The sequence below is a fragment of the Puntigrus tetrazona genome, unplaced genomic scaffold, assembly GCF_018831695.1.
Source record: "Puntigrus tetrazona isolate hp1 unplaced genomic scaffold, ASM1883169v1 S000000143, whole genome shotgun sequence".
NCBI lineage: Eukaryota > Metazoa > Chordata > Actinopteri > Cypriniformes > Cyprinidae > Puntigrus > Puntigrus tetrazona.
The window spans coordinates 1-11,564 of record NW_025047820.1 but is presented as its reverse complement, the minus strand read 5'-3'; the positions used below and the strand labels follow the sequence as shown (position 1 = coordinate 11,564).

The 11,564-nt window shown below is 37.0% G+C and overlaps 2 protein-coding genes across 2 annotated transcripts; both read left to right on the top strand.

The window, feature by feature from the left end:
* The first annotated feature begins 4,654 nt into the window (after window positions 1-4,654).
* Window positions 4,655-6,895, top strand: LOC122332693 (dynein light chain roadblock-type 1-like). The gene is made up of 4 exons (XM_043230069.1): window positions 4,655-4,763; window positions 5,054-5,129; window positions 5,237-5,404; window positions 6,795-6,895. The coding sequence occupies exons 1-4, from the start codon at window positions 4,761-4,763 to the stop codon at window positions 6,836-6,838; spliced, it is 291 nt and encodes a 96-aa protein (XP_043086004.1). The 5' UTR covers window positions 4,655-4,760; the 3' UTR covers window positions 6,839-6,895.
* Window positions 6,896-7,304: 409 nt separating this feature from the next.
* LOC122332692 (microtubule-associated proteins 1A/1B light chain 3A) lies at window positions 7,305-11,486 on the top strand. Its single transcript, XM_043230067.1, has 4 exons — window positions 7,305-7,469; window positions 8,678-8,733; window positions 9,359-9,465; window positions 10,811-11,486. The coding sequence occupies exons 1-4, from the start codon at window positions 7,430-7,432 to the stop codon at window positions 10,971-10,973; spliced, it is 366 nt and encodes a 121-aa protein (XP_043086002.1). The 5' UTR covers window positions 7,305-7,429; the 3' UTR covers window positions 10,974-11,486.
* The last annotated feature ends 78 nt before the right edge of the window (window positions 11,487-11,564 follow it).

The following is an 11,564-nucleotide window of genomic DNA, read 5'->3' as shown; positions in this document are numbered from 1 at the left end:
AATAGGTACAAAAATACTTCATATCTCAAAAAACGCAGCATTAATGCATACGTATGTAATGTATTAATGACACTTAAATACCCCATAGTGTATTAACTATTTTAAATTAACTATTTTAACTATTTTAAATTAACTATTTTAAATTAAAACTTTTGTGTAATTTATCTATACTGTAAGATGCTGCATTAACACTGATATTTAACGCTACGAACATTGTACTTTTAACATTAGATAGATTGGAACCATATATGCTCTTTTGTAGCATTAAACTGACACTGCGCTTTTTTTTACTTTGTATTTGTTTAACAGACTTTAGTCCACCTTTGGCATAAACTCAGTGTAAACACAGACACAGGCTGAAAACAAACTGAACGCTTCTTTCGCAATGTTACTGACCTTTAGCTGTCCTTCTGATATCGCTTGTACAGATGTTGAAGAACATCTACATGTGTTTCCAATACTATATAATTTCTTTCTAATTAATTTCTTTTTACCAAACAAAGTAAACGACTATAGTTTTAACACAAATGAATGTCATGTTGCTTTACATGGAAAAGAAGGTCCGCAAAGTATTATAGAAACAAAAGGACAACTGCCATTGTGTGCTGCCTGTACGTGACCAAACAAAGAACATAAAGTACATGTATAAGCGATATGGTTACTGAAGGCTATGACAGGATGATATACAAGGTATGTGCAACACTATAGAGCAGATGAGTAATGATTGCAATAGTTTTACAAAATTCGCGTTTGTGTAGTTGAACATAAGAAAAAAATTAGCAACAGATAGATAGTTGCTGAGGAAGGGTCTGTGTTTGCTGCTGTTTTTTGTTAATAATTTCCAGGGATGGCAAAAGCTGTTTGACCAAGGACATGCTATTGAAGGACAATATGATAAGCAGGTGAGGACTGAACTAACATGAGATGTCCACGTAGGACTGTGAGAAAGCAAAATGTGAGACAATAAGCAGCTGTTCAAACCATTATTAACAGTTATTAAATTTAATAGCACAGTTTCCAGTAAATGACTTTACAAATGAAAATGCATTTGCTTGCTTTATTTAAGAAACTGTACATGCCTGGTAAGTTAAGGCTGGATATGACTATTTAACGTATCTGAGACTTTTTGAGTAATAAATACATATAAATCAAGTTATTGGTTGTTTTATCAGCCAGGAAAAATGGGAAAATTGTTGTTTTAAAAAGTTTCGAAACTATACTTGTATTATTGTCACTGGTTCATATTTCTTCACCCGTCAGCGGTCATGGACAAGATGAGACAACCCATATTGGGCAATAGCTGGTGTCCAGTTACATATGACTAAGAGACAGGATTTAACCACAATTTGAAAATGTGCATGCTGGCATTGGAACTTGTCTCAGTGCTAGCAGCAAACGAGGTGCTGGTAACAGACTATAAGAACACCTTTTTGCTTTGTCCTACTTAAAACAGTTGCACTTTTGGCCTTTGTTTGGTAAAATGTGTGTCTGAACAAAACCTGTATCATCACAAAGATTTTTCAGAAGATTCACTTCAGAGTGAATCTGAGAGTTCGGTGTTTATCGCTGTGAAGTGAAAGTATTTATTACATGACAAGGAGACGGTGAAGAGGACCAGGAGGTGCTTGACACTGAATGTGTAGGAGTAGGTATAACCATGCACATAGCCCACTTTTAAAGCGTGTTTTTCTCCTGAGAGACCATGGCTCTGCTCACGGTTATCTAGATTTTACAGCATGAAAGCTCACTAATGAGTCTCTGTTTCATGTAAACTTCTAAAAGAGTGAATGCCTTAACTCTGGGCACTGAAACAACATTCAAAACTTCACTTGAACTAGCTGCGCTAACAGAGGGCACAATATTTACATATATTTCGGCTTTTTCATGTTTCATTTAGGTTTACATCTGATACTGGATGTGGATGCGATGCGGACTGCTTCTGTGTGTATCTCAGGGCATCGGCATGCTTATAGCTCTGACTTACAGTGGCATGTTCACGTGAGTCAATAAGGAACTAACATGCTTGTATCGTACAGTTAGTTTAAATAAGCATGGTTAAACTTTCTCATTTCATGTTTGTATTAGTGTCACAGAGGGACATGGCCTGCATACTGAGGTTTTGTCAACCGCTGAGCAAAAAGAAAAAAATAAGAGGCATACATATGTATAATACAAATATTTACATTTACATTTACATTTAGTCATTTTGCAGACGCTTTTATCCAAAGCGACTTACAATTGAGAGTACAACAGCGATTCATTTTTTTAGAGAGACAAACAGACAGTGTAAGTGCTTATAACACCCAGTCACAGGGAGTGTTCAAATTAGTACATGCCAGAAGGGAAGGAATAAACAAGGGGGATAAGAAGAGAGACAGAGACCGTGAGAGTGAGAGTATTTTTTTTTTTTTTTTTTTTTTTTTTTTTTTTTTTTTTTTTTATGATGTGAGGTCAGGTATTGCTGAAAGATGTGAGTTTTCAGCAGTTTCTTAAAGATTGACAGAGATCCAGCATTCCGGATATGTACGGGAAGATCGTTCCACCAGCCAGGAACAGAGAACGAGAAAGTTCTGGAGAGTGATTTGAGCCTCTTTGAGATGGTACCATGAGGCGTCGCTCGCTAGCAGATCTCAGACTTCTAGAGGGTGTGTAGATTTGTAATAGTGAGTGGAAGTAGACCGGTGCCGAGTCTGTGGTTGTTCTATATGCAAGCATCAGTGCCTTGAACTTGATGCGAGCTGCAATCGGTAGCCAATGTAAGGAGATAAAGAGAGGTGTAACATGGGTTCTCTTGGGCTCATTGAATACCAGCCGTGCCGCTGCATTCTGAATCATTTGTAGAGGTTTTATTGTGTTCGATGGAAGTCCAGCCAGAAGAGCATTGCAGTAGTCCAGTCTAGAAATGACAAGGGCCTGGACAAGTAGCTGTGCAGCTTTCTCTGTTAGAAAGGGCCTGATCTTTCTGATGTTGTGTAGTGCAAACCTGCAGGATCGAGCAGTCTTTGCAATGTGATCTTTGAAGGTAAGTTGGTCATCGAGGATTACACCAAGATTTCTGACTGAGGATGATGGGGTAATTGACGAAGAACCTAGCTGGATGGTGAAGTCATGCTGTGTAGTTGGAGTGGCAGGGAATACAAGCAGCTCAGTCTTTGTCAGGTTGAGCTGTAGATGGTACTCTTGCATCCATGTCGAGATGTCCGCCAGGCAACCCGAGATCCGAGTAGCTACCGTTGGATCGTCTGGATGAAAAGAGAGGTAGAGCTGTGTGTCATCGGCGTAGCAGTGGTAGGAGAAGCCGTGAGCCTGTATGATGGGGCCTAGTGATGTAGTGTAAATGGAGAATGCAAATAAAATGCAAAACATCAGAAAAAATGCTTTGTGACTTGTGCTGTTGGTACTCCATCACATGGCTTTTGTGTCATATTTGTTTTAAATTCCTACAAAATGAGAGGCACCATGGACCCCTCCGTCATGCATGTAGCTGCACATATGGAACAAGTCAAAGTTTCCATGTGTAGACTAAGAGTAGAGCTGACCGAGCAGCAGTCATTAAGTGGAAAACCTGAGGCGAAGTTTGGAAAGGAAGTAAATGAGCTCATAAATCCGCAGTATGTCTGCTCATGTCTCCCATACTCATCAGACTGTACCTGCACCATCTGTACTGAGGCCAGCGTATAAGCAGCTTCATTTTCATTAGTTATTTTCATCAAATCAGTCAAATTAAAAAAATTAAACACTGAGGTATAGCAGTTTATGCATTAATGTCATATGAAGTTTTTATGATTGTTTTTTTTTGTTCAGGTTTGAAAAAGTTTGTTTTGCAACTTTTTAGACTAACCTTTTATACATTTAGTATTTAAGTATTAAACATTAAATAGTAAGTAGTATATTAACTTCATTCCATTCATGAAAATACACCTAATACTTAAACTTTTTTGTTCTCCAAAAACTGAACAGCAGTAGTAACGCATAACCATATACCACGCACTTCTAGTTCGGTAGCTTGCACAGTCATAGCAAAATTAAGAAAATATGGCAAGAGTTGTAGACACAGGAAGGAAAGGGCAGACGCTTTCAGTATGTGGATTTTCAGAAACAGTCAAAGGTGTTTTTCTTAAATGTGTAAGAGTTAAGGACAAAAATGTTAACACTAAAGAGCTTGCTGGAGAGTGAGTCAACAGTGACCAAATCTTTTTAGAGCAATCTGAAGAGAACTAGTTTTATTGAACTAGTTTATTTTTCCTCTCCCCAGCTCTTCACACTCCACCTCAGTAGATGGCAGAGACGCACCAAAGAAGATCCAAAAGAAGAAGAAGAAGCACCATAGCAACGAAAACACAGACTTTCCTTCAAAATGGCAAGTACATTTTAGCTTGTTAACGTGTGATTATAATTGAAAGAGCATGTTTTCTTCGGCCGTTATCGTCTTGGTTAGTTTTTCCGTGGGCTAACTTTGATTACTCGAGTATATAATAAATAAAGGTAAAAATACACAGCCTACATTTATAGATGCCAATAATCAATAACAAATATATCTACATGCGAAATCAGACCAAGAGACTACCTAAAAATGTTGTATATTTTAATGTTTGACTCAAATTACGCTGCTCGAGCTAAAAAAAAAATACCGGTTAGCTGCTTTCCTCCAGTCCGGCAGATGGCAGTGACGCAGAACGGACGGTTTACAGAATACATGATTCTAGTTCCGTAGCTTGCAGCATCGGTCTAAGCAACGAAAACAGCGACTTATCTTCACAATGGCAAGTACACGTTAGCGCTTAAACGTTTTAATTTGTGCGTATAATCGAAAGCACGTGTTTGTTAGCTCGTTATCGTGTCGGTTAAGGTTTTAGCGGGTTGAATTTGACTACAGGGCGTTGTCATTTGAGAGATGGCACTTAGTAACCAGCTAACGCCAAGGCTCGGGTATATACAGTAAACAAAAGCAAAAATACGTTTTTATGGACTTTACAGAGCGGCCACTTCGAAGATTGTTCTCAGACTGTACACATTTTTTGCCGTTTTAATCACTTATGCGTTTATGTTGCAGGCTGAGGTGGAGGAGACGATCAAAAGGATTCAGAGTCAGAAAGGAGTACAAGGAATTATCATTGTCAATGCAGAAGGTATCTGGCAGAATGAGAACTGCTTGCTTCATTGGCAGCATGACATTGATAAAACAAGGAGTTCTTTGTTGATATGTCTATAGGATTTTTATCTGTTCTTTAAACAGGAATCCCAATCAAAAGCACTCTTGACAACTCAAGCACAGTTCAGTACGCCGGTAATGTCCACCAGCTGCTCATGAAAGCTCGGGGAATGGTGAGGGACATCGACCCTCAAAATGATCTCACCTTTCTCAGAGTTCGATCAAAGAAGAATGAGATCATGATTGCACCAGGTAATTTGATGTACGCTTATGAAGGGCTGTTTTCCTTCAGGTTAGTGCAGTGGTTCTCAGCAAACTTCTAAGCCAGAGAGACGCTGACTTGGAATAATTTAAATCAATATACATTTTTAAATGAAAACAATAATAACTATTAAATTAATACTTCACCCAATACCCAGAATGTGCTGAAAACTGTCCCTTAGGCCATGGAATACGTAAAAGAGTTGCTTTATCGGAATAGATTTGGACAAATGTAGGATTACATCCCTTGATCCTCTACAGTGAATAGGAGCTGTCAGAATGAGTGTGCAAACAGCTGATAAAACATCACAGTGTTTGTCACGACACCAGTGAAGCAAAAATCTGTTTGAGTAATTAACAAATCTTGTCTGAATCGAGAGAAATATGCACTTGAAAAGGCATTGGATTACTTGTGGATTATTAGGCTGTTTTTATCAGTTTGCACACTCATTCTGATGGCACCCATTTGCTGCATCCACTAGTGAATAATTGATTTTTGTTTTAAAAAATGTGAAAACTTATTTTAACTGTATCTAACTTTATTAAAACGTCAAGTCACAAAGCCTGTGAGGCTGTTATACATGTCTTGGATGACAGTGTTTGATCATGTTTTGTCTTAAAATGAATTATTATTATTATTATATGTACAGTTTCCTTTTGTGTAGATTAGGAATAGCAGACTTGCAGAGCATTTGAATGTCATTTGTAATGCTAAGGACTGACTGTGTGTTCTGTGTGTTTGTTTGTGAAGTGTGGTCAGTATCTGGTGTATCTATACTGTATGCAATGTATATCAAAGACTATAGAAAGATGGTTCACTACTATACTTATGAATGGGAGAAACTTCAGCGTGCAACATGGCAGAATAGTCCCACTTTTTAACTGCAGCACTTGTTAGAAATCTGAGTCTAGACCATTTAATGCGCATGCAGCAGTCTTGTGTGTCATGACTGTGTATGTGCATTGGCTGGTTTAGTCTGAAAAATAAGCGTTTTAAATGCTATTTAAGCTTTACAGATAACATTCATGAGGCAGTTAATTTCAGCTTTTGTTGCAGGCTTTGTTTTTGAGATTTTAGCATTCCCCCATTCATCTAGATAGGAGACCTTGGAGGTGCAGAGGCTTTGCAAACATGGCTGCAGAGTGACCAAACTTAAAAATTTTTTGTGTATAGTTCCATTTAGAATACAAAAACCTAAACGGATGTGAGTTTTAAATGACACACACACACACACACATACACACACACACACATATATATATATATATATATATATATATATATATATATATATATATATATATATATATATAATTGTAGTCTGATGTGTAATAATATAATATAATCATATTCTGTTTATTTATTCTGTTCTCTCTGCAGATAAGGACTATTTCCTGATCGTCATTCAAAATCCCACAGAGTAGTCCTGATTTCTTCACATTTGTGTTGCTATAGTATTTTTCCTTTTTTAAATTAATTGCCAAAAGTGTTTCATTTCATGTTCTAGGCGCTTACATCGTATTCAAATATTCAGTTTCTGCTACTCTTGCTCAGCATTCCGATATTTTGCTCTTTGTGTTGTACGTGACCGTTTTCTCATGTTCTCATATTCTCCAGCTGCTCATCTGTAAGCATCGACATGACACTATGACATACTGTGCTTGTTTATTCTAAAAAGAACAATAAAACAAAAATGCATTTCCTTTCAGTCATGTATTTGCCTGTATATTTTCTTACAGAATGGAAAGCCAAAGTGTTGCACGATTTGCCGTAATGTAAAACTGCTTAGATGTGAATGCATGCGAGCTGTTAAGTTGACGTGAGTGTACATGGAGTTAACTGGGTGCTCTGTCCCTTTAAATCCTGCTATGACATCACGAACTTTAGTACATTGTCTGGAGCTGTTTTGCTTACAGTGAGTCAGGAGCTCGAGAAGAAGCGAAGTCGACCGAGGATTCAGCCTAAAATATAACGCCTTTTAGTTCGTTTTTTTAAAATCTCGTTAAAGTCCAGTCATGCCATCCGACAGACCCTTCAAACAGAGACGGAGCTTTGGTAAGACGCGTTTTATTCGTGCTGTGTCAGCACAAGTGTGTTTTGTTTATCAGGTTTGTTTTTGTTCCTAGCCTGCTAGCAGCTGGGTGACACACTTTGCAGTTTCCTATGAGGCCGCACATGCTTATGAAACGATTTCAGAGATGCATTTAAGACTGAAATAAAACGGTTTTTAACCAAACCGACAGAGGTCAGTTGTTATCCAGTGAGCTAGCCTGGCCTACAGGCCTTCAGTTTCAGCTTGAATCTACAGATGATTTTTTTTAGAGATCATATACATACGTATTTATTTATTGGTGTGTTGTTAACCATATTTGAACTCTCAGGTATTAACAGCTATGATAGGTTACCTATGATATTAATTTACTGGAGCTAGTATTCATGCCTATCAACTGGGATAAAATAAAGAAAGCAGTCCTTTTATGAATATACATTGTGGATATAATAATAACAACATTAAAGAAATGGATGGAAATTACACGTGTTAGTCAAATGATGCTGTAATTTGAGCTTTTTCTCATAGTCCAGACTAAACACAGGGTGTGGGGAGGGAGGAGCATAAAACCCTTGCATAATCTTCCTAAACATAACAAAAACAACATATCTGCTGTTTGAAATGTATCTGTAAGCGTCCAGGCCAGTATTTTCTGCATATTTATCCGGCCTTTGGGATTATGTAATTGACATGAATGATCCTGACACGGGCTCGGTTAAGATGTTGGAGCTCCTGCTTTTGGCTTTTTCAACTGGCTTGTTGTAATTTAACATTTGACATGCATTTTTTTCCTCAATGTTACTTGTGTTGGCCCGAACCATTATGCTCTTAGTACAAGAAGCCTGCTCAGAAAATTGGGTTGCTCTTGATAAAATCAGACAACCAATCACCTGTGAGAGAAATTGTGGGTTTCAAGCAGCATGCCGCAAACTCCTTGGAAAGAACAACTTTTCATATTTATGTGTCTTAAAAAGGAAAGTATGTCAAACAACAGGATAACTTAACCTTGTTTCTGCTAAACAGGTTTTATGTAAGTGATTGTAATGCAGTGACAATAGCGTTTTGAGGAATGAGGGATAACTACTGTGATGTCAATCATGTGTGCTTTTAGTTACATAAACACATCCTAGTGAAGTGTTGTAGTCTGTGATCATTTAAAGTGCTCTCTGTCTAAATGACTGTACTAAATCTTTCTGTTTTTCTTGTTTTTCAGCTGACCGTTGCAAGGAAGTGCAGCAGATACGAGAGCAGCATCCTAATAAAATTCCAGTGAGAGTTTCTTTCACCTTCTAGATGTCATAAGGAATTAAGGCTGAGCGAAGAAGGGCCTTATTGCTTTTGAGATATTACTTGCATATCTTCTTTTAAGTTGCTAAGACTCTTTTTAAAATAAACTCAACCAACTAAAAATAATTACATTTCTTATTTTTATTTTAGTTTTGATGTTTTTCATTTTTATTGTAGTCTTTTTTTAGTAATTTTTGCAATTTTGTTATGATTTTGTCATGCTTAGTAGTTTTTTATTTGGTTATATAGCTTTTTTATATAGTTTTTAAAATGAATATTGCTTTGGAAAATATGCTGAAATACATTGTTTAAAATATTTTATCCTATTACAGGTAACATTTATCTTATTTCAAGGACAGTTTGTTTAGATTTGTTTGCTTTTGTTTAGTAAAAGTGTGATTTTTAGACCTGGGAAAGCTATGCAAAAAGCTCTTACAACTCCATGGGCATTTATACCAAAAAATCGTGTACTTAATTCTTATCAGGAAAAGATACTGCTTGATTAAATGCGGTGGACAATTAGTGGCCTTGGAGTAAAAATGTTTTAAAAGCACTGCTCTAGACCGATTTCTAGACAATGTCAAGACACTATATTTTTTCCTTTCAGGTGATCATTGAGAGGTATAAGGGAGAAAAGCAACTCCCTGTCCTGGACAAGACCAAGTTCCTCGTCCCTGACCATGTTAACATGAGCGAGCTGGTAAAGATAATCAGGTAAAGCGTAATATCGCTAGATCCATTTTGGCTCTTTAACGTTTCGTTTTTTTGAATTTTTAAAACCAGGTTAATGAGTATTCCTGCGTGGCTATTATTGGATTTCACTGAGAAGCGCAGGGAATGCTTGTTTGAGTCTCATCAGGTTTGTTTACTTGTCTGGTGGGGGTTTGAAGCAGGGTGGGGGAGGAAAATGCAATGCCGTGCCAAATTCGTGTGTCTGCTGACCCTGTCATCCACAGGGGACTTCTGAGAACACTTTTAAACAGTTTGAACTTGGAAAATGTTTGCATCATTCACATTCTCTGTGGTGTATTCATTTTATATATCCATTGTGGTGTATTATTTTTAAAACTAGACGGGGCTAGTGGGCTAAAGTTTCCTCTTAAGGGAAGCTTGTAGATCAGTGTTGCCTTCCAGGTATTTTAACACAGACACAGTCAGATGATCAGACTAAGAACATTTTGTTGGACCCATGCTGCCTGTCGTACTTAATAATCCTTGGCTGTGGGTCGTGACTGCTTTATTATTTATAGTTCAGACTCGAAATAATGATTAAGTGATTATTAGAATTTAAAGGCAAAGTGTATCAAATATTTAAGGCTCAGCACAAGTTTAGTAATGAACATAATGTTGTGGTATAGTTACCACAAAAATGATTTTGACACAATAAATAAAATAATAAGGCAAAATCACGGATATGGGACATTTCAGATTAATGAAGAAAAGATGCATTTTATTATTAAATCCTTGGTATTATTTTACGTTGTAATGTTTACATTGTTTATCCAGTTGTTTAAAGGTATTCATGGCACCAAAATTGCTAAATTAAATGCAAATATTACACAAAGCTTAGTAGTATTTTTATTTAATTTTTATTTGTATTATTTTACAAATCATGAATATTGTGGCTATATTATTTTAGGATTTACTTCTATTTTAAGTATCATACTGTAAACCAAATTTCTACCTTTTATAGCAAAGTCATGGTTTTAGGTCTTTTTAATTAAAAAAAAACATTAAATAATGCTTTAAAGCTGTTTAAAGAGTGGTTTATGCTGTTTTATAGGATTTAGCAACATTGGATGTAACTACAAAAGTTTTGTTAAAGTGCTTTTTCTCCCTCTCAGCAATCACATTTATTATTTATTATTTAAACGGCGAGTATTTTAATGTTTACTTTGACATGTAAACCAGATTTTTGTTTTAAAGAAAACGAGGCACAAATGGACATCGATTTTTGTAGTAATCAATATCACGCCCGCAAATGCTGTTGGCGGAGTTGAACTTGTGCTGAACCCTGAATATCTCTTTAAATTAGCATGTTTTTGTCTCTGCTTTCCAGGCGTAGACTGCAGCTCAACCCCACCCAGGCGTTTTTTCTTCTTGTCAATCAGCACAGCATGGTCAGTGTGTCCACCCCCATTTCTGAGATCTACGAACAAGAGCGAGATGAAGATGGCTTCCTCTATATGGTTTACGCCTCCCAGGAGACCTTCGGTTGCTAAGCAGGCCACTCGACCTTTAAGGGAGGGACAGCAGAAGGAGGGAGAGACGCCAATAGGAAGCAGGCTCACACAAATGTCCCTGTCTCTCTCTCCTTATCATCCCTGCTCCTTCCTTGCCGGTATGAAACAAACAAACAAAAAACAAAAAAACGTTGATTCTCCTCCATGTGACACTACAGTGCAAACCACAGCACTACTGTAAACACTATTCAGACCCTTCACCCCATTTTAAACTTAGTTGTTTTTTATAAGCTCAACGTAGGTATTACACTGTTAATGCTTCGTATCTGGCCCCGGTTGCTTTTTTAGCCCTTGCATTTTATTCTTTTTAGGCAGTTATGTCAAATAATAGGTAACACATGTTGCTGTAAATAGATGAGAGTGTGGTTTTTTTCGTTGGTTTAAGATTAATTCGTTTTTTCTGTCTGTTTGCTTGTAGTTATTACCCGTTACCAGACCTTAGTGGTGCTGGTGTAAGATTATAAAATCTTACTTCAGAATTAAGTGCTTATTCAAACCAAGTGATTAATCATAATGCAGCATATTTCTCCCATCAGACCTATTCTGTGGTTTCCGAAAAAAAAACAACTG

Coding starts and splice junctions, on each gene's coding strand:
- LOC122332693 (XM_043230069.1), top strand. Junction 5,130..5,236: donor TATCATTGTCAATGCAGAAG/GTATCTGGCAGA, acceptor TTCTTTAAACAG/GAATCCCAATCAAAAGCACT. Junction 5,405..6,794: donor TGAGATCATGATTGCACCAG/GTAATTTGATGT, acceptor TTCTCTCTGCAG/ATAAGGACTATTTCCTGATC.
- LOC122332692 (XM_043230067.1), top strand. CDS start 7,430: ATGCCATCCGACAGACCCTTCAAACAGAGACGGAGCTTTG. Junction 7,470..8,677: donor CAAACAGAGACGGAGCTTTG/GTAAGACGCGTT, acceptor CTTGTTTTTCAG/CTGACCGTTGCAAGGAAGTG. Junction 9,466..10,810: donor GAGCTGGTAAAGATAATCAG/GTAAAGCGTAAT, acceptor TCTGCTTTCCAG/GCGTAGACTGCAGCTCAACC.